Raw genomic sequence first — 27,627 nt, forward strand, 5'->3', positions numbered from 1 at the left:
TCGGGGGCTGGCGTTTTTAGTCTGTGACAGTTTATTATCTCAGAAGCCGAGACCCCTGCTCACCACGGCCCACACTTGGCCTTGGCCAGTCCTGGTACAGTCTGCAATTTAATCCAGTTCTCATTTATTTTGTTTTGTTTTAGCCCACTGAATAGTCAGCAGGTAGAATTGCATGCATGACTCTGTGCCAGAAATACTCCCCCAGCTCCTGGTTCTATAGAATCTGAACCCATGAACTCAAACTGGGGCTGGGGGGCAGCAGGAGTCCCCCCACGCTGCTACCACCAAGCAGAGAACCTCCAGGAGCCTGATAGAGCCCAGAAGAGGTTGACAAGGTCCCCAGAGGCACCCTGGTTCTTGCTTTTTTAAGAAAACAAAGTTTGCAGCTGCAATGGGGAGGAAGACTTCTGTGGGTCACTACTTTTCAACCCATGCTGTTCTACCCACAGGAAAACAGACCCCAACGGAAAAAAAGAAGAAAACAGGATTAAATTTCTGGTATTTTAATATGCAGATATATCAGCAGGCCACCTTCCTGATGCGACAGCTGCCCACCGCAGTGAGGATCCTTTCCCCACCAGGAAAGATGTTTGCCTGTTTCCCTTGTGTTTGGACGCAGCCAATACCATCCTAAAGAGCCCCTCCACCCCTGACCACAGGCAGAAATGACTAAGACCAAAAAACAGCAGAATGAGACCACTCCTGCCTGTATTGCACTTGACCTACATGTGTGGAGAACATTTTATTCTTGCCTCACAAGCAGGTCAAGAGGTTCCAGGGTTCAAAGGCAAGAATGCCAAATTGTCATTCTTTAAAGAGCAGAATTATAAAATCCTGGAAAAATCAAAACAAACAGCCCCAGCACGTACCCCGCGTGCCCTGGCCGCTGTTTGTAGAAAAAGCACAACGATAGAATTTGCAAACCATCTTGAATCCAGACAAGAGCTCTGACCGGGAGACCACGATTCGCATCGTACTCAGCAAGCGAGGCCAACATTGTGTGCGTTTCCCCGCGACACCTTAGCTGAAAGGTTGGCTGTGTGAGTGAGATATGAATATATTCATTTCCTGGACACTCAGTTTACTACAGAAGATCAACAGGGCTGTGATACGTGAAAGTGCTCGGATTTCTCCCCGTGTGGTACAGAGGAAGGGTTGTTTGTGGCGCCAGCATGAGGTAGGGACCCCCTCACTGGAGGGATGTTACAATAAATACAGCATCTTGCCCTGTGACTTGCTCGGGGGATCTCGGCGTGGACGGGGAAGTGCATGGCTGGGAGTTGGTCTGACCAGTTAAGGTCTGGACCAAAGGCTGGTCACTTTCTAAAATAAACTCACCCTTTGACTTTTGGTCGGGGTTGTGCTGAGCTGGGCCCAACCTTGCTCAGTGGCGTCTGAGCAGCGCAGGAGACAGCACTGGGACTTCTCTCCCCAGAATAATGCCGACGATGGACGACATCCTAGAACACATAGGGGAATTCAACTTTTTCCAGAAACAGACATTTCTCTTCCTCGCTCTGCTCTCTGCCGCCTTCACCCCCATCTACGTGGGCATCGTCTTCCTGGCCTTCACCCCGGACCACCGCTGCCGGAGCCCCGGGGTGCCCGAGCTGAGCCGTCGATGCGGCTGGAGCCTGGCCGAGGAGCTCAACTACACGGTGCCGGGCCCCGGGCCCGAGGGCCAGGCCTTCCCCCGCCAGTGCCGCCGCTATGAGGTGGACTGGAACCAGAGCGCCCTCGGCTGCGTGGACCCGCTGGCCGGCCTGGCCGCCAACAGCAGCCTTCTGCCTCTGGGCCCCTGTCAGTACGGCTGGGTGTACGACACGCCCGGCTCCTCCATCGTGACCGAGGTAGGCGATCGTGGGACTTAGAAGGGATGGAGAAAGCAGAGAGTGCAGTTTTTCTTAAGGATGAACCCAGGGAGGGCCAGGTGTGCTCTTTGGACTCAAAGTATCTTATAAAAAATAAACAAACAAACAAATTAATTAATTAAATAAAATAAAATCCTAGTTTTCAAGAAAACATACAGCCTCTTATCTGTCTGGAGTTTGAGCAGGTGAGTTTAAGCTTCACATTCTGACAATAATGATTGTAGTGTATGCACGTCTCAGCGGTAAGAAGCAAGCAAAAACATCAGAATTCCTGGGAATTATGCCAGGACAGGGAACACTCTCAAGCCTCCTCTTTTTCTAGAGGCCCTGACTTCCCCTCCACCTGCCATGGTACAGATGGACACCCGACACCTCATGGAACTCACCTGAACGGGTGCCTTACTGTGATACAGTGTACTTTTCTCTCGATAGCTAATTGTTTTCTCTTCAATTTGCTCGAAGTATCCGTATCAAACCATCTGGGGTTGGAGCTTATGCTATGGTACTATTATTTTATTAAAAACTACACTTGGCATTAACATCTAATCATGAGGCCTCTTTTCAATAGATAGAAAGAAAAAATGGAGACTTGCTGTTTTAAAATGTTTTATCGGAATATAGTTGATCTACAATGTTGTGTGAGTTTCGGGTGTACAGCAAAGTGAATCAGTTATACATATACATAGATCCACTCTTTTTTACATTCATTCTTTTCCCATATAGGCCATTATTACAGGGTATTGAGTAGCGTTCCCTGTGCTATACAGTAGGTCCTTATTAGTTGTCTATTTTATGTATAGTAGTGAGACTTGCTTTTATTGGAGACAAAGCAAAATGGGGGGATAAAATTATTCTTCAAATACAAAGAGAGCCAGGTGCCTGGCTTAACTTAAAAGGACTGCTTGGATGACGTGAAGATATTTTGTACAGGCGTTAAGGTAGAAGAGCCATTTGAAGGATCTAAAATGGTCTGACAGTTACATGAAATGTGGAGGAGTGAAGATTTAACACCATAAAACTTTTTTTTTCCTTCTACACTGATTCTTTATTTCCAGCCTCCATTGGCTTAGCATGTCTGTGATTTTTGATTAAACAAAATCATTAAAAAGTAGAAATAATGTTTAACCAAGTATCTGGGCATCCTGTGATTCAGTCAAGTTGACCGATGAAATTAACCATCACAGGAAGCCACCTGCTTCTTAAGGCCTGGACCCAGAAAATGGCAAAGTATAACTTCCACCACGTTCTGTTGGTCAAGTACCATAAACTTTTAGGAGGCTTTTGCAGCGTGGTTCATCTCATTGTTCATACAGAGAGGGGAGACTGAGGCCCAGAGCAGAGAAAAATTTTGCCCAAGGCCACAAAGTGAGAGAGTTTGTCCTTAGCCCTAGAAAGGGGTTTTCTCCCGACCTCCAGGCCAGCACCTGTGGCTCCCCAGCATCACCTCCTGTTCCAAGTGAGGACAAAGGTAACAGCCATTAGCAAGATGCTAATTTAAAGAGACACTGAACAGCCTGGCTCCCTTAGGGCAATGCTTGTATGTGTCCACACACCTATTTAATAAAATTACAAAAAGAAATGGTTTGTGCATAAGTAATTACCCAATTTCAGCTCATTTAGCCAAAACAGAGTTCAGCCTGATGACATACTGCCAGATGGAATGCTAAACAGACTGCGGGACAAATCTTCGGGGTTGTGTAAAGAAAATTAACACAAGCAAGAAAAGAGTTGGTTTATTGTCATCCAGTCACATCGGTGCCATGCAAGGAATACCTCCTGAGTTCCCTGGGTTGAGCTGTGCCTAACAGAATTTTGTTTTCTTTCCCTCCCAACCCGGGACACCCCGGCCCCTCGCAGTTTAACCTAGTGTGTACCAACTCCTGGATGCTGGACCTGTTTCAGTCGGCTGTGAATGTAGGATTTTTTATCGGTTCTGTGGGTATCGGCTACATAGCAGACAGGTAGGTACAGTACAAAAGTGGTGGAATGTAAGCAGTCCAAGGAGAACGCTTGGGTTCACCTGCCCCTGCTTGAATACCCTCCATTCCCAGAGCACACAGGCCACACTTTCCTGAATTGTCGTGACGGTCTTAGATTTCCTTTACAGCTTTGATAAGCATGACCAATGTCTTTATTTTCTAATTCTCTTGGGTCATAGAGGGATGTTTCAACACTGGGCAGCAGTGTTTCCTTGTGGGCTATCCAGAAGCTTAGAGTTAGAAGGGAGAGTGATAGAGGATTTGATCCCTTTTGTAATCCCAATTCTTTCTTTGGCCTCATGCCATCCACCTGGTCATGCGTCTTCAGGGCCTCTGAGCTCTGTCCCGTCCTCCGCTTGCCTCTCCTGTGCTGGAACCAGGTAGACCTTCCCTTCTGTTCTTACCTGAGCCTGTGGCGTTGCAGGATTCCTGAACTGGGGCCCTGGGGCCAGATGTAATTATATGTATGGAACCTAAGATATAATTTGGTGAAAGGGAAACAGGGTCTCCACACTGGCTGAGGTAAATATCCACTTCCATACTGTCACGTCCCTGGAGAGAGATTAGGAGCGACCTCTCCACATGGAATGTACAGCAGGTGGTCCTCGTACATGGGTCCGTGTCTCCGGGAGCTAGTTTTCAGTGACTCATACTGATCGACCTGTTCCTATGTCTTTTATTTATCCACTATTTTGTAATCCCAGGTTCACTGTGCTGGAAGTTCCTCATAAGGTGCCTCTTTACTCTGTTTATGATCAATTAGACATTGTTAGGAGTCCCCCAAAAGGAAAGGAACAGAAAAGTTGGCTTTATACTTGATAAGCACCTTAGGTAATTTGGCCATCAGTGCTAATTATTTAATATTCCTAATATTGGCTGTTTATTGAGAATTTCCCATGTTTCAGGCACCGTGTGCCACATTTTGGACAGTATCCTCCTCTTTAACCATTAGTCACCTAGTGAGATAGTGCCATATAACTCTATAACAAATATACAATCTTTTATAATTTATTATACGCTGTAACTATATGTATTTAATTCTGAAATAAGTGGTAAAGTAAATACATGCTATGCTTGTTCCTTCCCCAGCTATATCTTTGATAAAGGTAAACCAAAGGCCGTGAGCTTAATATGAGATATAGACAGAACATTTTCTCTGATGATACTACAGTCTGGATTAAAACTTGCAAGTGTGTTAAAGATTAATAAGGATGGCTGACTCAATCACACCCTCAGGGGCGTCTGAACTGTCACAGCCGGGGCCCCCTGTGGCAGCAGGAGGGAGGGAAGGTGACAGTGAAGGTGCTGGGTCACGAGGCGGCCCCGTGCGTCACATCACTTCTGTAACTGTCTACTCAGCCTCCCTTCAAAGGCTCCTCCTGGGACGCTGTGTGGCAAAGAGGCTTGTGAGGTGCAGAGGAAGGCCGTTCGCTTTTACTTTTATTGCCACAGAACTGGCAATAAGGACGGTGGTTTGGAAATGACCCCTGAAGTCTTGAGAGGTGGCCTGACGAGGGTGGTCGGGAGTCCGCCCTGCCCCCTGCGTGTGGCGGTCTGGACCCCTGGCGCCCGGTTCCCTCTCCACTGGCTCTTCCAACGTAAGGAGCAGATTCTAACACTCAACTCGCCAGCACAGAAGTGAGCGAACGGGGACTGAGCTTCACAGCTGGTTAAATGAATGAGTTGATTATTCCCATCCCGCTCAGAGTAGGAGACCGGTTATCATCCTCTTCCTGACTTAAAATCCCCGGTCAATTATCCACCTTCTTAGATGACCTCATTATTTTGTTCCTATTGTTGAAATCTCCCATGTAAAGTTGACTACTCATTATTCTTCCCCCCAAAGCTGTGTACATCCCTCTATTTCTTTTTCTTAAACTGTCTGAAGTCTGGTTGGTTGCTGCCCGCTTCTCTTCGGTTTGTGTATGCAGGTAAGGGTGCGTAATAAGACAACCGCCCTACGGCTCCAAAAAGGACACTATCTATTGCACATTTAATGCCTATTACTGAATAATTGTCAGGTTTTATAGAATGGAACAAGAATCTCATGGAAACCCATCTGATGCTTCAGATTAAACCAACACTAAATAAAACAGATTGTCAGCTATGAGGAATTTAAAACATATTGTTACTGAGCCCAAGCTCACTCTGCTTGCCACTTGACAGGCCAATAAATCGGAGACAAAGTGCTGAGACAAGGAACACGACTTCATTCGGAAAGCCAGCAGACCGAGAAGATGGCAGGCTAGGGTCCCCAGAATAAGCATCTTATCGGGGTTTGGATGCCAGTTTCTTTTATAGAACAGAGAGGGGGAGGAGATGGGGAAGTAAAGTAAAAACACCATAAGTTTTGCAAATGTCCCCTGGAATGGCCAGCCTCAGGGAGGGGATGTGTTCATTTCTTCTTCCTTGCAGCCATCGGCAGGTGGACAGGGTCCGGATGTTTCCCTGAACAAAGGCACTTTGGTTTAACATTCAGGCAGAGGGGCGGGGTTCCCTGAGGCAGGCCATTATGTAGAGACAGTATCCTTTTAGTGGACAAAAACAGCAGAAAGCAAAGGTTAAAGTAGAAGAAACAGATCCAACATGTAGTCAGACCTGGTTCTCTCCTGTAACAATATGACCTAACAGCTGATGAAGGTGTCTTTTAGAAGAAAGCCAGGAGCACATTGTGAGCAGGTTATAATAAGAATACCGAGCCTTACACCAAGTCAACTTTCAGAAGGTCACCTTTGCAAGCAGAAGGAGGGAGAGACGGGGGATATATGCTAGAGATTTTGAAAGTAAACCTTCTGTAAGGTGTCTAATTTGTTTCATCATTCAAACCTCCTAAAGAATGATTTTCAGAATCACCTGACTCCAGAAAAGTAATCTCTCACCAATTCAAGGTTTTTTTACTCTAATGGTCAGTAATTTAGTGTCAGGCTTGTAAATGTTTAACAACTGACTCTCTGAAGGAAAAAGCCTCAGTTTGCAGGGTTTGTTGATCTCCATGTTGTCAAGGCTCCCACGGTGGTCCATTTCAAGCTACCGAAGTGAGGTCACTGAACACAGAGTTGGCTAGAAAGATGCACCATTCTATGGTATTTCCACCACACAACTGCAACAGATAGACATAAAAAACTTCCTGAGCACAGACAATGGTCAAACACAGTAAAATAGTTAGGAAGAGATAAGTTTTGCATATTTATTACACGTGCTTTTAACATAATTTACTTTATTGTAAGTGTGTACTTTCATTTTTAATAATGTCTGTGTTTAACAGTCAGCTCACAAATTTTCTGAAAGTCTATCAATCAGCTCGCAGGAGCCAGCACTGCACTGCCCAGATTTCACAGTGGAACAAGATCAAGGCAGAATCAAAGTCCCGGCGGGTCGCAGTCAAACTTACTCAACTCTGTGGAATCTTTCAAAACTAGCTCTCCCCTACCTACTATGCGCCAGTCACTTTACTGGGCATCCCTGTGTGTTACATTTCACTTAGGATCATAACAGCCTTTGAAAGGAGAGTTGATCATCCCATTTGCAGATGAGGAAACGGAGGCTCAGTGAAATGAAAGCAGTGCTTCCCAAATGGTAACGTCCATAGTAACCACCTGGGGGTTTTGTTAGAATTATGATTCTGATCCAGTGGGTCTGGAGTGGGCCTGAGAGTCTGCATTTCTAGCCACTCGACGGTGATGCTGTCAGCCCCAGACCTCAGTCTCAGTAGCAGGTGGCTAAAGGGCTTCTGAAGCCAGCAGTCCTGGAGTTCACCCCATTCTCTTTTATTTGCTCTTCGTCTTTCATTTAACCACTTAAGTGGTTCTGTTGTGGGAGAGTAGGAAGTGGGGGGAAGGTTCTCGAACCACTCTCCCAAATCTCCAAAATTTCTTCCAGCCCTGCCTCAGTGTGTTTTTTATTTAATTTAATTTAATTAATTAATTTATTTATTTTTGGCTGTGTTGGGTCTTTGTTGCTGCGCACAGGCTTTCTCTAGTTGGGGCAAGCGGGGGCTACTCTTGGTTGTGGTGCACGGGCTTCTCATTGCGGTGGCTTCTCTTGTTGCGGAGCACGGGCTCTAGGTGTGCGGGCTTCAGTAGTTGTGGCACACGGGCTCAGTAGTTGTGGCTTGCGGGCTCTAGAGCACAGGCTCAGTAGTTGTGATGCATGGGCTTAGTTGCTCCTCACGTGTGGGATCTTCCCGGACCAGGGTTCGAACCCGTGTCCCCTGCATTGGCAAGCGAATTCTTAACCACTGCGTCACCAGGGAAGTCCCTGCCTTATTGTTTTAATAGCATTGTGTCTTTATATGAACATGTCCCCTAGTGAAGCTGCTCTGCATTGGTAGATTTGATTCTCTGAAGGCTTCCACGCACTGAGTTTCAGATGGTGAATGTTCCCTCTCATCCACCATGGGATTTTGTCCATATACTGGAGCATGATTATGGTGCTTTGGGATTTGACTGAGTCAACTTTGGAAGTTGAAGAATTATCACTTCAGCACATACTTATAAATTCTTTGAGGATAAGGGGAGAGGTTCAGGAAGAAAGGCTAAAACATTGTGCTGATATGACTTTGGAAGGCTGTGGATAAAAGTCCAGGGGGTACATGTTTACAGTGGGGAACCACTGACTGAGAATTTTACAATGATGTGGTCAAAACAGGGTTTTAAGAAGTTTAGCAGTTTCCATTAATTACTAATGAGACTGCTTGATCTTTAAATTTCAGATTTAGAGCATTAATAATCCCAAGTAATTGTTAACAATGTTGGGGATTCTTTTCAAGTGGTCAGTTAGCATTGAAATGGTCACTAGAGCACAAATTGCCTAAAGGAAGAGCGGCAATTAACAAATGTCCAGCCGCATCAAACGTGCGCTGCTGATGACGTGGCAGCGCTACTGACCTGCAGTTTGAAGTGGATACACAAAAATGAAAGAAAACATCGCTTTGCATGAAGAATTTTTAAAATATCCACTAACAGCTAGTTAGGGCGTCTTTTAGAACAAAACCAAGAGGACATGATGAAATGTGGAAAAAAGAGACTGAACTTCAAGTCAGCTTTCTGAGAGGCAGCTTCGCAAAGGGAGGGAGGGAGGAGGGCTGGGTGCGAAGCTCTTTAGGTGTAATACCGCACTGAATCCCCTGGTCAGGCTGGGTCAGATACTCTTCTCCAGATGAAGAAACAGAAAGGCCGCGTAACTCGCCCGACATCCCAGTCAGCGGTAAGGCCAAGGTTAAACCCAGGTTCCCACGTTTCCGTCTACTCTGTGCACTGACACACTCTCCAGGTCCCTAAACCGATGGGACCCAAGTCTCAAATAAAATGTGCGGGAGCAATCCTGCTAAGGTATTCCATGGCAAAGGCCTATGGGATGGCAACAGGTGAGATGATGACAGCGCCACACAAAAGACCGTTGCCATGGAGACACACAAATACCATGCAGTCCAAAGGCAGTGTTGAAAATGGATGGGGAAATACATTGAACACGGAATTTTGTTTTTTCTAAAGCAAAAGCTCCTCAGTGGGCAGCTAGCTGAGACTGTTGGTGCAAAGGCCCAGCTCATGTGAAGACAGAAGCCCTAGACGGGCCCTTGGGGCATTCAGCGCTAGGTGGCCTGAAGAATCACCCCCTCCCCTCGTACCCTCCACAGTGCGGGGCTGAGAGGCGCTCCAGCCCAGGGTGAATGGGCCTCACTGGGCTTCAAGTTTATACATAGTGTCCTGGTGCAAAGTCCTGATGGAACTTACCTGAAGCCAGGGATTCTCTTGGTGGGTATCCGTCTGTACCTCCTGAATGTCCATCATTCAGAGATAACCTCCACTTTAGTTTAGAGTTCCATCACTTCGTGAATTTTCTACAACCCTCATGAATCTAATCTAATTCCATTCCCTCTGTTTGTTTTCTCCTTGCAGGTTTGGTCGTAAGCTCTGCCTCTTGATTACAATCCTCATAAATGCTTCATCTGGAGTTCTCATGGCTATTTCCCCAAACTATACATGGATGCTAATTTTTCGCTTGATCCAAGGACTGGTCAGCAAGGCAGGCTGGTTAATAGGGTACATCCTGAGTAAGAACGCTTGTGATTCTAGCTGTGGGGGACACTGCTGGCAAAACATAGTCAGTCACGTGAGGGTAGCTGCCCAGGGAAATGGACTCAGCTTCAAGACAATGTTGAAAGATTTTTTTTCTGTATCAAAAGAATTTCTGAAATCTTTTCAGTAAACTCATTCTGCATTCCTCCTAGAAAGAAAACAATGAAGCAGGAATGAGAGTAAACATCATGCCATCCAAACTCTTATATAACTCTTCAGGAATTTTTGTTTTCTGTGCCCTGGGGTGTACCGTAGAGAGGAAATCTAGCCCACCAGGCTTTACAGAGAGAAAATTCATTGATGAGAATATATTAGATTTATAAGGGGCTTTATTAATTTGGGTACATCCATTCTAGCAAACCACAGTTATCCTCGATGTATATGCAAGGAAACCAAGGATAGAAGTACTGTGGTCAATCCCGGTTCCTCAGCGAGCCATTTGTAGGACCAGGAATATCATTTACATCCTACTCATTAGGAACCAGGGTTATGCTTAAGCTCCATGGATTATAAGAGAATATTTGAATTATAACAGCAGAGCATCTGTAAATTAATATTAAGGAGAATTACCACCATAATTAGATCTTGGGAATTCACTCCATCGTTGCTTGCCCTTCTGCTACATTCAAATAGCAACCACACCAAGGGAAATGGACACTGAAATTAAAAGAATATTAATCAACTTTTCATTTCGCACAGGAGAACTAGAATATGTGTGCTTAAAATTTGACCCAGTAAAATTAATTTGGGGGATTCTATGAGATGAAGAGGAGATGGTGCCTAACACTCTCAGGTGCCTGTCATGGTCGTCACCTGATCTATGTCTGGGCAACAAAGGAGTTAATGTACGCAGTTATTCGATGAGAAATTTGGTTTCTCATACATGTGACATGGAGAAATTTGAATTTAAGTTTCATCCTCCCATTAATTTCTTCTCCAGTCCCTCTGCATGTCCTTAAGGTGCACCTGTCATTCACCCTCTTTCTACCTGCTACCCCAAGACCTCATCCATGACCCCAACCACTTTGAAAGACAGACATTTCTATTTATTAAGCATGTACATAATTTTGTCTGTCCTTTTTAAAATGCTTTTGGATAATTCACAGTGATTTATAGAAATAATTTTCGAGTGCACTTCTATTTGGTTTACAAATAGTTGAAGTCTTTCACATGATTACCAAACATTTAAAGCAAAACTCTGTGGTTCATGGAATATCTAGAATCTCAATTCTAGAATGTCTGTAATATAAAAATGACTATTTTGTAAATCCGTGTATCCCAGACTTCATACTCCTGCCATGCTGTAGTCATGGGATCGGATAAGGCTGTTTACTATACCACGTGCCGTGTTATGCTCATACACCAGCTCCTGGAAAATAAAAAGCCTGATTCATAGTGTTTTCCAATTTCTAAGTTGTAAATACTCCCACCATGATTGCTTTTAAGATACCAATGGGTTAAAAACCAGCTTGCAAAATTCCTGAAAATTTAAAAATCAGTTCTTGCAAGCCAGTACTAGCTGACTCCAGTCAGCTTGGAACCCCACCACCAGGTTTCCAAGCCATTTAAACACATTAACAGGATTGCCAAGGAAATGTTTAACTCATGTAAGAGGGCAAGTTATATTGAGCTATTCATTTACGTGAAAATCATCTATGCTCTAAAGTCAATGTTTACCCATGTAATATGGGATTATAAGATTTTACATTAATTAACACAACAGCAGTAATCATAACAAAATAGGTCCCAAAGACATTTAAAAGTTTTCAGAGAGCTGTATAGAAAATTCTAGAACTTGGACTACTTTTTGTGTTGGCATTCTAGTTTCCCCATAGTTAGACAGCCAACTCCCTGTTGTACTGACTTGCGTTGACCCTTTGGGTTGTCTCTGCAGTTACAGAATTTGTTGGGCTGAGCTACCGGAGAACAGTGGGGATTCTTTACCAAGTGGCCTTTACGGTTGGGCTCCTGGTGCTTGCTGGGGTGGCATACGTACTTCCGCACTGGAGGTGGCTGCAGTTCACAGTGACTCTGCCCAACTTCTGCTTCTTGCTCTATTACTGGTAAGTCCCTGTGGAACCAAGAGGAGATAGACTGAAATATTTTATCTAGCTAAAAAGATTGTCTTCCCCAATGCACACCATCCTTCGAATCTAAGATATCCTTCACTCTTCTGTTTCACAGGAAACCCAGGTCCGTGTTTCAGGGATAAAAATCATAAGCTTTAATCTGTCTTCCCCTCTGGAAATCAGATGTTCTTTCACTTTGAACTTAAGAGTTTTATGACTTGGATCTCACATTTTTCACTTTATTTTTGTGGTGTTTAAAGTAGCTTCCAGTAGCCATGATACCCTTTAAAGAGACTGACAATACTATTGTTCTGATTCTGCCCCTCCTCAGAAGAAACTTCAGGATAGAGAAGGAGAAGTATGGCACTTCTGTCACCACTTCCAATACCATGCCCAAAGCAGACATCCCCAATCAATCACAGCAGTCTTTATCCCAGATAAGGCCAACATGGAACCCCAGAGAGACCATACCAATCAATCAGAGTTACCAGGGCAAGTGAAATATGTTTGTCACCCCTGCCCAAGGGAAACATGGAACACAGTAAAAACAGAAGAAACTATCAGAAACTCCTAATGCAAGCTTACCTGAGATAAAAGCAAGAGGGATGCTAGATTATCAACCAAATCTCTCTCCTATGAAAAAACCCACCTATTTAGCTCCTGGACATATCTACCTGTTCTTCCCATAGCTGTCTTCTCTAAGAATTAAACATCTCAACCCTTCCCAGGAAGCCTATTTCTCCTCCAAAAGCCATTAAAACTCTGAGAGTGATCCTTAGTTTCATCCCTATATCCTTTCTACCCCCTTTATGTCTCTGAAACCATCCCTCTTTTCCCCTGTTCTCATTAGGAATCCATTATGTCTTGCCTGGATTTCTGGGTAGACTCATAACTGGTCTCTTTGGCATCAGCTTTCCCATCCTCTAATCCATGTTTCACGCCGCATTGTAAAACTCCAGGCCCACCCCGTTACTCTCCTGCTTAAACGTCTTTCAGTAGTTTGATTCCCTTCAGAATAAAGACCTAGTGCTTTAGCATGACACAGAAGGCCCACCTATTATCCACGTTCTGACTATTTCTGAAGCACTTCTTGCCACTTTCACTCAATAGAGTCAAATTTAATTTTCTTACAATTCTACAAGCTCCACAGAAGAGTAGAAAATAGGTATTTGGGGTGTTCTGTTTTCTTCAGATAAATATTCAGAAGTGGGATTTCTGGATCATACAGTAGTTCTAATTTTTTTAGGGAACCTCCATACTGTTCTCCGTAGTGGCCACACCCATTTACGTTCCCACCAATAGTGCACGAGGATTCCCTTTTCTCTACATCCTTGCCAACACTTATTTCTTGTCTTTTTGATAACAGCCATTCGGACAGGTGTGAGGTGATATCTTGTAGTTTTGATTTGCTTTTCCCTGATGATTAGTGATGTTGAGCATCTTTTCATGCGTTTGTTGGCCATCTGTATGTCTTCTTTGGAAAAATGTCTGTTCAGATACTCTGCCCATTTTTAAATTGAATTGCTTGGTTTTCTGCTATTGGATTGCATGAGTTCTTTATATATTTTGGATATTAACCCTCTATCAGATACATGGTTTGCAAATATTCTCTCCCATTCAGTAGGCTGCTTTTTCATTTTGTGGATGGTTCCCTTTGCTGTGTAGCCCCTGCACAGTTTTATTTCCTTTGTAGATCCAACCAAACCTCACTGTGTACGATCCCTCACAGAAATCTGCTATGACCCCTGGGGGTGGGTGTTCAGTAAGATTTTCCCTCCACTTAACAGCATTGATGACACTTTTTCTGTGCCCTAGGTGCGTACCTGAGTCTCCTAGGTGGTTGATCTCCCAGAACAAAGACGCTAAAGCCATGAAAATCATTAAGCACATAGCAAAGAAAAATGGAAAATCTCTGCCTACCTCTCTTCAGGTGAGCCAGCAGCTGAGGTATCAAATCAGGGAACAGTGAAAAGGAAGATTTGGGAAAACCGTGCATTGTCTCAACGGGGAGTGGCGGAAGCGGCCCACCCACCTTGTGCAACGGGACATTTCTGTTGTACTAGGATTTGTGGTTCCCTGGTAGAATATTTTAAGCAGATGGAAAACAAAACTAAAGGAAGCCAAAAGCCTTTTAAAAGTCAGATGAGGCGCTTCTATCTTGTTCATCTCTCGACCATGTTGCCCCTTAGGCCCCGGTACTTGAAGTCTTGTTTGCCTGTGTGTCCATCAACATCCTCAGGGAGGGAGGTTTTCCCCAGAGGGAAGATTCTTCAAACACAAATAATTTCTTAGAATTTTTAAAATTTTGGATAGAAGTTATCCCAAAATATTTTAAGCAACCCCTGCCTTCCTGAATAGAACAAATGACTGAAGTGTTCATTTTCTCTGCATTTAGTGTTTCGCCTTTAGCGGACCTTATCACCTTTAATTTAAACCTTTCCATCTGACAAGACTTGGAAAAGAGAATATCAAGCTTATTAGGAATTTATACTGAAATAAGAGTAAGTCATTTCTGATGAGGCTCTAAGATGAGTGACCTGTAAGAATTTGAGATTGACGTGGCATTTAGAGTGAGGATGTGGGGGCTCAGAGCTCTTTTTTCTTCATTTCCTCTCTGGTTTCTGGGTGTTTGGAATATGTATTTTTTCCCAAGAATGACAGGCATAGCACTGATTCTTGGATTTCAGATCCTCTCAGAAACTGGCCAGGGAATAAGGCACATGTGGGTCACTGTCTCGCTCAAGGTCAGAGTTCACGTGAGGGTGGTAAGTCTGGTCACTGCTGGTCTCCTGGAGACTTCTTCCCCTTCTTCCTGGGTCTTTCACACAACATCACGTGTTGCTCCAGGAAGGAGACAGAGGGGAGTGGGTCTCACAAAGTTCTGCTTCCTGAACCCTGGAGATGAAATGTCCCCTCCACCACCTACTGTGTCACCTAGAGTAGGGCTTCTCAATTCTGTGCACGGGATCACCTGGGGACCTTGTGAACATGCAGATTCAGGTTCCATCTGTCTGGGCTGGGGCCTGAGATCTTTCATTCTAACGAGCTCCTGGTGATTCCATTGCTGGACTGAGTGCCAGGGTCCCAGATCACTCTCCTGACCTTTGGGCCACACACCAGTCCAGGTGTGCAGAGAGGGCGTGTCAATGCCCTCAGCCCTCAGGGCCACTGGGCTGGGCCTTGATTTTACTCCACCCGCTTTGCCAGCAGTATCCCTTTATATACGTGCCTGAGTTACCTCACTTCTCTGTAGCCCAGCTTCCTCTTCTGTGAAATGGGGTGAAAAACGTAGACCTAACTTGTAGGGTAGTTGTAATGATTAAACAAGCTAATGTGCGTGGAGGGCTTAGCTAGTCCTGGGCACGTTAAAAGCACTCAGCAAGTGTAAGGCATTATGTTCCCTGGATGACCCTGGGACACCATCATGAAATATACAAAGCTGTTCCTATTTCTTCTATTCTTAGAGCCTCGGATCTGATGAGGAAGTTGGCGAGAAGTTGAATCCTTCATTTCTCGACTTGGTCAGAACCCCTCAGATAAGGAAACACACTTTGATCTTGATGTACAACTGGTAAAGATTATTTTTCACTTTAAAATCCCTCCAAATTCTTTTAATTTGAATCATCCACATAAAGGGAGGGACCAAGAGTACCTTCAAAACATAGCCTGGGGGCTTCCCTGGTGGCGCAGTGGTTGAGAGTCCGCCTGCCGATGCAGGGGACACGGGTTCGTGCCCCGGTCCGGGAAGATCCCACATGCCGCGGAGCGGCTGGGCCCGTGAGCCATGGCCGCTGAGCCTGCGCGTCCGGAGCCTGTGCTCCGCAACGGGAGAGGCCACAGCAGTGAGAGGCCCGCGTACCGCAAAAAAAAAAAACACAGCCTGGGTCTAGTTAGCATCAACAGTGGTTTGCAAGTAGTCTCATTTATAGGTGGTTTTCCTGAAATCATTTTTCTCAGGCGGATGTTGAAATCGGCTTACAGTCCCAACGCATAGATCACTACATTCTCAACCTTGGCTTTCCCTTAAGAATCACCTGGGAGATAGTAAAATGCCAAGGCCACACCCCTCCCCGACAAGGATATGGATTTAATTGGTCGAGGGAAGGGCCCAGGAACCAATACTTTCAAAATCCTCCAGGTGATTCTAATATATAGCCAAACTGAGAACTATTGGTATAGATTAATTTTTTTCAATTGAAGTATAATTGATTTACAATATCGTGTTAGTTTCAGGTGTACAGCACAGCAATTCAGATATATATATGTGTATATATGTACATGTATATATTCTTCTTCAGATTCTCTTCCCTTATAGGTTATTACAAAATATTGAGTACAGTTCCCTGTGCTATACAGTAGGTCCTTGTGGTATAGATTAATTGATGATGAGTGTACATCTCTCCTGATTGTACAAGACCTTTTATTTTTCTTTTCTACCTGGAGAAAATAAATGAGTAAACTTCCCAAACAAGAATAAACCACAGGAACAGATGAACCGGTTTGCAGGGCAGAAATAGAGACACAGATGTAGAGGACAAATGTATGGACACCAAGGGGGGAAAGTGGCAGGCGGTGGTGGTGGGATGAACTGGGAGATTGGGATTGACATATATACACTAATATGTATAAAGTGGATAACTCATAAGAACCTGCTGTATAAAAAAATAAAACAAAGTTCAAAAATTAAAAAAAAAACAAAACAAATAAACCACAGGAATAATCCACTGGCTCCACAATCCAATAGCAAGCCTGAGCGTCCTCACCGCCTGCAGGCTGCCCCAGAGCCCTGTGCCGTGGGCCCTGCAACAGCCTCCTTTGCTGCAGCAGGCTTCCCTCCACCGGGCGGCATCGCTGGGACGACTCACGTCAGCTAAAGGAAGCGTCACGGTCACTGACAAAAGCTAAGCTCATCAGGAATTAATCTAGCAACCTTCACAGTATTGCATGTAAAACGCATCAGGGAAATTTGGCTGCATTATCCTTTCTTTTTCTGAGTAATTGTGATTCTTGCTAATCATCCTCATATTTTCCATTACAGACAACGAACATTTTTAGCCAACAAAACTAGATCAAAATGTTGCTGTATCACGTCAGAAGATGTATCATCCAAAGTGGGCCTGTACCCATTTGGGAATTTGGTACCCATTTGGTCTCCTGGGTTCCTAATATTTGGATTAAGTAGTCAATCCCTGCGATTTCGACTGCATTAGAAGGCCACAAAGAGAAAAAAATAATTAACAACCACTAAGAGCTCGATACAGTTTACTAAATAAATCACTCTAGTAAGACATTTCTTCTTGCCTTTCAATTTGGTCAAGGAATGTTAGCCTAATTCTCCCCCTTTCCTGGTTCTGGGGTCACAGCCAGCCCCCGCAGTGGGTCAGATGGTGTTAAAGCAATGGAAGAGAGGGAAAAGCAATAATAAGAGGACAAAAACAGGTGACCTACGATCAACCTTTCAGGGACCTGCTCCTGGCGCCCGGCTTGACCTGAGCTCTCCTCTTTGCTCAGGTTCACGAGCTCTGTCCTCTACCAGGGTCTCATCATGTACATGGGCCTCGCCGGGAGCAACATCTACCTGGACTTCCTCTACTCTGCCCTGGTCGAATTCCCGGCCGCCCTTATCATCCTCGTCACGATTGACCGCGTGGGTCGCCGTCATCCATGGGCGGCATCAAATATGGTGGCAGGGGCAGCCTGTTTGGCCTCGGTTTTTATCCCTGAGGGTAAGTGTCAGGCCAAGCTGGGGTCTTGTCTTCCAAGGCCCTGAGAAGAGGGGGTATTACAGCCCTTTGAGAGAAAGACCCTGTCATTTAACATCCAAGTCAATTTGGAAAGAATGAACAAAATATCTGGGACCTTCCTGAGTGAACTCTTGTGGCAACTCTGCCTTTAAGAACAGTGGCACCCAGTGGTTGCCTGATGTAATATAATAACACCCAATGGTTCTTTGATGTAATATAACAAGAGAGGCTAGGAGGACCCATGCCACAGGCCATTGAGCTGGTCCAGAGCAGGGGTTAGAAGACCACAGAGAGAAAAATGCTATTTTGGGGGGGTGTATGCTATTTCTTTTGGGTGACTTCTATAGACTGAAGTTGGTGCAACTTTGGAAGCTGGTATAATTGTGTTGTCATTAATGACTGGGATCTAAAGTGAAGAGAGCATCAGAATTGTGTCTGAGGCTAAAACAAACAGACATGGGGACTTCTGCTGAATTGTCCTGAGTCTATAGAAGAACCGATTGTGCATTCTTGTCTCATTCTGGAGGGGGCACTTTCTCCTTGCAAACGCCCCTGGGGCACTGTTGGGAGACCAGGGAGTGAGCGCAGCATGTGTCAGCGGTGTGCTTTCCCCTTCAGATCTACGCTGGCTAAGAGTCACCGTCGTATGCTTGGGTAGAATGGGGATTACAATGGCCTATGAAATGGTCTGCCTGGTCAATGCGGAACTGTACCCCACATGCATCAGGTGAGCACATTTCCTTCAGCATGAAGAAAGCAGCTGGGACATTTGTTTACTGGTGAGAACGACCACAGGTGCCGGCAGAGGACACCGTACTTTTTTCTTCAATTTATTTTATTGAAGTACAGTTGATTTACAATGTTGTGTTAACTTCTGCTGTACAACAAAGTGATTCAGTCATTATATATATATATATATATATATATATATACACACACATTCTTTTTCATATTCTTTTCCTTTATGGTTTATCACAGGATATTGAATCTAGTTCCCTGTGTCCCTGTGCTATACAGTAGGACCTTGTTGTTTCTCCATCCTATATATACTAGCTTGCATCTGCTAATCCCAAACTCCCAATCCAGCCCTCTCCTGCCACCCCCTCCCCCTTGGCAACTACAAGTCTGTTCTCTATGTCTGCGAGTCTTTTTCTGTTTTGTAGATAAGTTGATTTGTGTCGTATTTTAGATTCCACGTATAAGTGATGTCATATGGTATTTATCTTCCTCTTTCTGACTTACTTAGTATGATCATCTCTAGGGAGGCAGCTTACCTTTCAAAATGCAGGGTAAGAGAGGTTGACACCATTTCAAGGCAGTATGCAGGTCACACCTCACACTTACAGGATAGGCTAAAACACAGAAACCATGTGATGAGAACAGAAGCTATTGGATTGCCAGAGACGGATGACCAAATGTCAACAGGAGGGAGAGTAGCCCAAGCAGGACCATAGAACAGAGCAGGAGAGACAGTGATGAAAGTAAAACATGAAAATTGTCCCCAACACTAATTAAAAATCTTCAAGAAAGTTCATATAAAACAAATACAACATGGGCTTCCCTGGTGGCGCAGCGGTTGAGAGTCCGCCTGCCTATGCAGGGGACACGGGTTCCTGCCCCGGTCCGGGAAGATCCCACATGCCGCGGAGCGGCTAGGCCCGTGAGCCATGGCCACTGAGCCTGCGCGACCGGAGCCGGGAGAGGCCACAACAGTGAGAGGCCCGCGTACCGCAAAAAAAAAAACAAACAAAAAAACAAGCACAAGAGAATATGAATGGAATTATGTACCCTGTATCATTTACGTGCATGGACAATAACAGGTACACTTTCAGTTCACACACACATTTTAATGATTTGGGGAGTATTTATCTGGGGGGTGGGGGTGGGAGATAACCACTGTCCTTTGATAAGTCAAAGGATGCATCCGTGTCCTGTGTTTCAGGAACCTTGGGGTCCTCGTCTGCTCTTCCATGTGTGACATCGGGGGCATCATCACGCCGTTCCTGGTCTACCGGCTCACCAGCATCTGGCATGAGCTTCCACTGGTGGTTTTCGGTAAGAAATCTCAGAGATGTCTTTGAATGAAAACCTATTTTTAAGGGGCCTCCATGTTTCTACCTCGAAACAAGTGCTATGTTTGCAAGTGACTACTAAGTATGACTAGTCATTGGTACTACCAGTAGTGTAGTAATACTAGTATTACTAATGGTATTAGCAGCTGCCAGCACCCAAGTCTGGGAGCCCACGAGGACTTATGCCCATAGAGGTGCAAAGTCAAGGGCGAGTGAGGTGGAGTTTCCCCTGAAGAAGACCCTTCTCTCCTCACTGATTTCCACCCCTTTGTCCAAGAGCTCACTCTTTCTGCCTCCTCTATGCCCGGATGTAGAAAAATACAAACGCTTTTACTTTGTTATCTCAAAAAAGGCAGTTAAAATTTTGCAAAGGGCAATTTCAAAACCCAGGGGAAACAAAGACCAAGAAAATGCATTAGAATAACAGGAACACCTGTGTGCGTGCTGGGCACCCCGGTCCTCAGATTCCTCGGCAATTAGATTTAAGGAGCATGGGCACAGCTCTTCCCTCTGACCCTGAAGGATGTACAGACACTGAGCCTGCCTCTCCCTGACCAGCCCACAGGAGAGAAGGGAAGGGACAAACCTAGTTATCAGCACATGCTGAACGCGAGTCTGCAGACCGTGAAAGGGGCTGGGAATCCTGGGCATTCCCATCGTCTTTCCCCACAGCGGTAGACGGAGGGACAGGTCCCCTCCTTCTGTGCGTCCACGCAGACACAGCTCCAGAGCCATACACGTTAACACTCACCTTGTCAGTGTTAGCCCCAAGGTCTTGGTGGACACATTTCAATCTTCTTTCAGACGCATTCTGAGTCTTTATTTATTTATTTACTTAATTTTGGCTGCGTTGGGTCTTCGTTGCTGCAGGCAGTCTTTCTCTAGTTGCGGTGAGCGGGGGCTACTCTTCGTTGCGGTGCGCGGGCTTCTCATTGCAGTGGCTTCTCTCGTTGCAGAGCACGGGCTCTAGGTGTGCGGGCTTCAGTAGTTGTGGCACGTGGGCTCAGTAGTTGTGGCTCATGGGCTCTAGAGCGCAGGCTCAGTAGTTGCGGCGCACAGGCTTAGTTGCTCTGTGGCATGTGGGATCTTCCCGGACCAGGGCTCGAACCCGTGTCCCCTGCATTGGCAGGGGGATTCTTAACCACTGCGCCACCAGGGAAGTCCCTGAGTCTTTCTTTTAATTTGACAGAAATGTGACACTTTTCCCCATGGGCATACAAGACTTAATCTGGGGAGAGGAAGGGAAAGCCCAGCTCGGGTGCACAGCAGGGGGATAGTGGACGGTTCTCCTCTTAGTGCCATGCGTTGTCACACACAAGTGTCTCTGCTCATTCCCTTCTTCTCAAGGGATTTGTGAAGGGGAATTTTTCTACTGCCATAGATCTGCCAGGAAAAGCTCCAAACCTTTGCTAGAAGTCACCCTTGAAAGAGACCCAGTGAATGTCTCCGCGTTCCAACTTAATAACAGGATGGCCCAGGTTGATAGAACACGAGCTCTTTATCCTGAGATGACCAGCGTGGCTGGCCCTGCTGGGAGGCACATGCCCCAGATTCTTTCCTCCCCCAGCTCTGGCCAAGGGACCTGACCCCAGAGCCCCCTTCCCATCTTGGGGAAGCTCCCTCACATGCTCTGGATCCTTCCTTCCATCCCAATCTTGCCCACTCCCTTAGGTGGGCAGTGAGTGATGCATGAGTCAGCGGGACATTTCTGGGTAGAAAATAGATACTTCATTAGTATCTATTTTGTTTCTCTTAGTACCATTTAACCAAAAAATTGCTAAGTCCAGACCCAGAGGATCCCCCCATACCCAGACCCTCCCTCGGACCTTGCCTTTCCGTCTAAAGATAAAGGATTTTAACTGCATTTCAACATTGAAGTAAACTCAAAGACAATCCTCAATTTTATTTTGTTGGTAGTTTCCTTCTCTCACCACCCTTTAATAGCTAGCAGGAAGCAAAACTAACAGTTTTACACATTTTCTTTCTCTTTTCACACAATAATGGTGTGCCAATTGTGCTCTTGAAATAGCCAGAAATGGTCATCTAGAAGCCTGAAAACCAACAAATAAACACATTGGAAAATCCTGGTTGAAAGAGCACTGGAAAAATTGATAAGTGATATCCTAGTTAATTAGGCCTATCTCTGCAAATATAAAGTACTAAATGGATGACAATTTGATTATCTAATATATTCTTCACAGTTCACTCACTTCAGAGAATCGAAGCCAGCTGAATATGTCTCTTGTTTGCATGAGTTACAACCAAGTGAATCTCTCAAGGTTTGGGGAGATCTTGAGAGGTTAACTATTTAGTTCATGCCATGTGCCAGGCACTCTTCTAAGCACTTAACAAATATGAATTCATTTCAGCCTCTAAACAAGCCTTTGTGGTGGAGATACCACCCCACTTTCTGTTGGGGAGTCTGGAGTATCAAGGAGATCATAGAACTTCCCAGGGCTCTGAGACCAGTACTCAGGGTGTCAGTACTAGACCCAGGTGCTCAGAGCTACAGCCGGTGCCCTGAACCACTACACACTGGAGGCCCATATTTCTGCCAGTTTTAAGCATGCAAAAAGTGGAGTCCAACAGGCATTTTTTGAAACCCCCCAGCTAGTGAAGAACCCACATCCTACTTCCTGCATTCAATGATGGAAAAATATAAAGATGTAACCGTAAATCCTAAAATCTTAATGGGAATTTAGAGAAACAAAAACACCAACATCTACAAAAAATTACAGCTGGAGACAAAGGAAAAAAGGAATAAGAGAAATTTATCCAATACCTGAATCAGAACAGAAAGGCCTAGCTATCTGAAAAAGACTATATATATATATATATATATATATATATATATATATATATATGAATCACTTTGCTGTACACCTGAAACTAACACAACATTGTACATCAACTATACTTCAATTAAAAAAAATAAAAAGCAAAAATAAATAAATAAAAATCCAATAAAAGGCCTGGCTATACTATTTAATGCTGTTATGAAATAATGCGGGATTCATTACTTTTATTTGCTAGTAATGATCCAAGTTTCTGACTCATTTTCATTACCGAGTGCTTTATATTGGCAGAGCTATATTCTTTCTTTTCTTAGCATCGGTTCTTTTTCAGAGTTATTTTCTGACTCCAAAGTATCTTAATATCATGGCAATTTCCTCTAGCCTAGAATAACCTTGACTCAAAATGTTAAGTATTTCATTTCCCTATAAGGAATTGTAATCCAGCAGAGTTTGGAATGGGCAAAATATTTATGATGGGGAATAGGGCAGTCAGAGATAGCAAAGGAATCTGTTAAGTATAGGAAATCAGCACAAAAAAACACACACTTTTTTTAAAGAAATAAGGAGAGCTTTAATTATAGAGCCAGCATGGTTCAGTTCTGAATGTGATTTGCGTCTGTTGGTTTTCAGCTGTCGTTGGCCTGGTTGCTGGAGGACTGGTGTTATTGCTTCCAGAGACCAAAGGGAAGACTTTGCCTGAGACCATTGAGGAAGCTGAAAACATGCAGAGGTAGGGAGCTGGGATTCCTAAATGAACTATTCGATACATGCTTTGGGAAAACTCTGGAGCCAGTTGTAAAGAAAGATGAGGTTGGATCTATACCTCACACCATATCCAGTGAGATCAATTCAAATGAAATCAAAGACCAGAATGCACCAAAAAAGAGACACTAAAAGAATGAAGACACTATGGGAGATACCTTTAGCCTTTCATAGTGAGGAAGGTCTTTAAAATTTGACCACAAATATCCAGGACCCATTACAAAAAGTTTGCCTTCATAAAAATTTAAACTTCTATGTTGAAGAACTACCATAAACTTCAAAAAAATAGCAAACTTAGAGAAAATATTCACTCCTTCATAAAGGGCTAATTTTCCGAATATATAAAGAGGTCTAACAAATCCGTAAGAGCAGCCCCTCAACAGAAAAAATGGGCAAAGGCCTTGAACAGACAATTTAGTGACAGAAAGAAAAAAAACAGTTCCAACATATATTAACCTATGCCAAATCTCTTTCCTAATAAGAGAAGCGCAAAGTAACACCGCAGTAATAGCCACTGAGATTGTTAAATATCAGACTGCTTGGCGGCATACAGGTGACCCTTGAACAATGCAGGGGTGAGGGGTGCCAACACCCTGTGCAGTCAAAATCCACATGAAACTTTCAACTCCCCCAAACCTTAACTGCTAATAACGTGCTGTTGACCAGAAGCTTATGGATAACGTAAATAGGTGATCAACACGTATTTTGTATGTTATATGTATTCCATACTGTATTCTTACAATAAAGTAAGCTAGAGAGAAGAAAATATTATGAAGAAAATCAAAAGGAAGAGAAAATACATTTACAGTACTAGACTGTATTTATCGATACTGTAAGCTTATATCACCTGTTTATAGACAAATTGTCAGTACCTACATTAACATTGTCTTATATGATACAAAACACTGTAGATGTTATACGTATTACTAACACTAGACATCAAAAATGAAAAGATAATGTAAAAAAGAAGTCCATATTTATTAACAGATGTAGTGACTCAAGCATTGAAAATGAAGAAGCAGCAATATGATTGCTTTATGGTCGCCTAGTGTAATTGATAATACAATTGCTTCATGGCAGCCTAGCCTATGCACTAATGAATGAACTGATATAAAATGTTTATGTCATACAGTATTACAGTCATATTCATAATACATTATTGGAAACATTGTTACATTTTTTTAAACACCACTTACCTGCGATGATAGGCTGATACACAGTTTCTCCAATACAAGCGAGAAAGGCGTATTGTACGATAATGTAATTCTTTGAAACCAAAATTATAACACAGAAAATGAACACTTTAATTTCATATTAAATATCACTCACCTTATGCCTATGTAAGGATAGACTAATGTCTACATATACTTTATTCATTCATGACATGCTTAACTTTGTCTTAATTTTTTCAATATTTCTAGGTTACATGGTTCATCTGAGAGCTTTTTCAAATCATCACAAAATACCAAAAAATTTTCCAATATATTTATTGAAAGTGGACCACATAAGCGGACCCGTGCAGTTCAAACTCGTGCTGTTCAAGGGTCAGCTGTACAATGTTGGGAAAGGATGTGGGGAAATAGGCAGTATCCTACATCGCGAGTAGGAGTCAGATTTAAAAGCTCTATGATGGGCAATATAAAAATAGTATCAAAATTACAAATGTGCTTGTCTTTTTACCTAGCAATTCCACGCTTCTAGGAATTTACATGTGCAAAATGGTGTATGTACAGGATTCTTCATTCAAGCAATATTTTTTATGTAATGAAACATTGGGAACTTTCAATGCCCATCGATTGGGAGACCGGTTAGATAAATTATGGTATGTTGTTCAATAAAATACTCCCTAGTCATCAAGAAGAATGAGGCAGCTTGATACACACTGATAAGGAAATTCTCCTACGGGTATTATTAATGAAAAAAAAGTAAAACACAGAAAAGTATAGAGTCTATCATTTGTGTACAAAGAGCAAAAAACATATATATACAATTTACTTGTATCTCTGGAAGAATATGCATAACATTGATTGTCTCTGGAATTGGGAGGCTATGAGATATCAGTAGGAGGGAGACTTTTCAGTGTATTAACTTTTTGTACTTTCTGAATACATATGAATCTATTTAAAAAGTAACCTTAAAAATCTAAATAAAGAGAATCACATATGACACATTCCCCATGAATTTGTTTATGTGATATGCTTAGATATTACTGTTTATTTTAACCATATTCCATTTTTGGCACCATGAACTGAACTGAATTGTATCCATGCTACAAACCCTTCACATTTCGCCTATTAAGCACTTGGGAAAGGTCACAGCAGAAGAATCACAGTGGTCTGAGGCTTTCCCTAGAACTTGGAAGAGGCTTTGAATCCAGCCAGATGTCATGCACTGGCAGCCCACAGGATACAAGGGTCTCAAGAGCTTCGCTTGGCCCCCATATTTTTTAAAGTGGGAAATCCACATAAACTGAATTTCCAGGGTCTGTTTTTTAAAAATCAGAGGATAGGGTAACACTGAACAGGCATTTCCTCCTGTTGACAATTTGCAGGAGCTGAGTGGTGACAGCTCAGCTTGTAGGAGGGCATGCTCGCTGGAGTCGGCCACAGACCCGCATTCCCTACATCCTGTGCCTAGGACACTTCTGTTTTCCGCCTGGCGAGTGTAGACATTTGAGTCTGAGATCCTTGACCGTGATCAACCAGCCTCCATAGACCCCATCTCAGTGCAGCTTGTCATGCACGTGAGTGCCTCCCCTCGAGGACAGAGACTCTACCCCATTTTCGGTCGTGTCCCTAGAGGTAAGCACAGAACCCGGCACACACAGAGCAGGTGCTCCCCAAATATGTGTGGCATAAATGGAGAGCTCCTTCTACAGCATCCCTAAGTGACGTTCCCCCAGGCTTTTCCCAGCCAGCTCCGGCGTCAGGAAGGCAGTAACATGTGATGGCGAGGAACAGGCCAGGTCTGATGCCGAAACCTGGCCTCTGTGCACCGACACCAAACTGAATCTCAGAGACAGAGTTTTGGGTGAAGTAGAAAAGAATAGCTTTATTGCAGGTGCCAAGCTAGGAGTCCAGGGCAGCTGGTGCTTAAAAGACCCGAACTCCCCGAAGGCTTTCAGGGAAAAGTTTATAAAGACAGGGTGAGGGAGGGGTTTTTATGGGGTGTGTGATCAGCTCATGGAATGGTATGTCATTCAATAAAAGATGCCAACCATTCCGATTGGTTGGATGGTGGTGAAATCGGGGGTCAGCATCATCAACCTTCTGGTTCCAACCGGTCTGTGGTCTACGTGCCTGTGGGCAGCATACAGTTAACTTCTTCCACCTGCTGGGGGTTTCAGTATCTGCAAAACAGCTCAAAGGACACAGCTCAGAATATTATCTATAGTCCTTAGGGAAGAAATAAATGTCCTTGACTTTGGTTACTGGCTAACGTATTATTATTTTTTCTTGCTTGACTGTGTTTCTCTCTGCATTTTCTCACTTGTCTGATTAAATTTATTCTTTGGCTAAAGTTCTTCTACAGACAAAAGGCAGGTAGAGGACATGGGTGGGAGTCTATTCTGGGAAGGCCTCATAGGGTCCTGCTGGGTTATAGGACATTTCCTATCGTGTGGCCTTAACTCCTCTAGGCCTCCATTTTTCTTCTGTAAATGGGGACAACTGTTCCTACTCGTTGGATTTTTGTAATGATTAAATGAGGTAATACATGCAAAGTGCCTGGCCCTTAGTAAATGTCCAGTAACCACCGGGAGTATTCATAGAAGTTTTCACAGCTGTTCTATAAAACAGGAAAATATGTACCCAGATGATTTATTGGAAGCCAAATTTTTAAATACATGCCGAATGGTTTTTGAGATACGGAAGTGCAGCTCAGTGATATACACTTACATCTGTACTTGAAAGAGCTTTCCATTTTCATCAGGCTGGTTCAGAATAGGCTAAAGAGATATTTTAAAAGATTACTCGTGTTGTTATTTTATATTCTCACTAATTATGTGATCTACAGATACTTCTGTGAAGATTTGCACTTTCCTATTTTCTGTATCACATATAACCCAGTTCACTTTTCAAAGATAGAAGACAGACCTGTAAGCCTCGGGGCTTCTTTGTGGGAAGATGGGGGACTGAGGCAGAGGTGGGCAGAGACTCCCCCTGCAGAGAAAGGTGAGGAGGGGCAGCCTGCAGCGGGCAGAGGCGGCCAGGAGGGGGCGCCCGACCGCAGTTGGCCCCTGGGGTCAGGCAGGCTCCTA

At 44.0% G+C, this 27,627-nt stretch overlaps 1 protein-coding gene across 2 annotated transcripts in view; it reads left to right on the forward strand.

The window, feature by feature from the left end:
- Positions 1–1,417: 1,417 nt before the first annotated feature.
- Positions 1,418–27,627, forward strand: part of SLC22A2 (solute carrier family 22 member 2) — a 31,181-nt gene continuing 4,971 nt past the window's right edge. The window contains exons 1-11 of one of the 2 annotated variants that reach the window (XM_067702917.1): positions 1,418–1,850; positions 3,729–3,832; positions 9,748–9,902; positions 11,822–11,990; positions 13,812–13,926; positions 15,461–15,567; positions 17,508–17,722; positions 18,359–18,467; positions 19,683–19,795; positions 23,238–23,337; positions 26,386–26,392. In XM_067702917.1, the coding sequence (XP_067559018.1) occupies positions 1,440–1,850; positions 3,729–3,832; positions 9,748–9,902; positions 11,822–11,990; positions 13,812–13,926; positions 15,461–15,567; positions 17,508–17,722; positions 18,359–18,467; positions 19,683–19,795; positions 23,238–23,337; positions 26,386–26,392 (1,605 nt within the window). In that variant the 5' untranslated portion in view covers positions 1,418–1,439. The remainder of the gene's footprint in view (positions 1,851–3,728; positions 3,833–9,747; positions 9,903–11,821; positions 11,991–13,811; positions 13,927–15,460; positions 15,568–17,507; positions 17,723–18,358; positions 18,468–19,682; positions 19,796–23,237; positions 23,338–26,385; positions 26,393–27,627) is intronic. The other variant, XM_067702918.1, reaches the window with a different exon arrangement.

This window comes from Pseudorca crassidens, chromosome 13 (assembly GCF_039906515.1).
Source record: "Pseudorca crassidens isolate mPseCra1 chromosome 13, mPseCra1.hap1, whole genome shotgun sequence".
In the NCBI taxonomy this organism is placed as follows: domain Eukaryota; kingdom Metazoa; phylum Chordata; class Mammalia; order Artiodactyla; family Delphinidae; genus Pseudorca; species Pseudorca crassidens.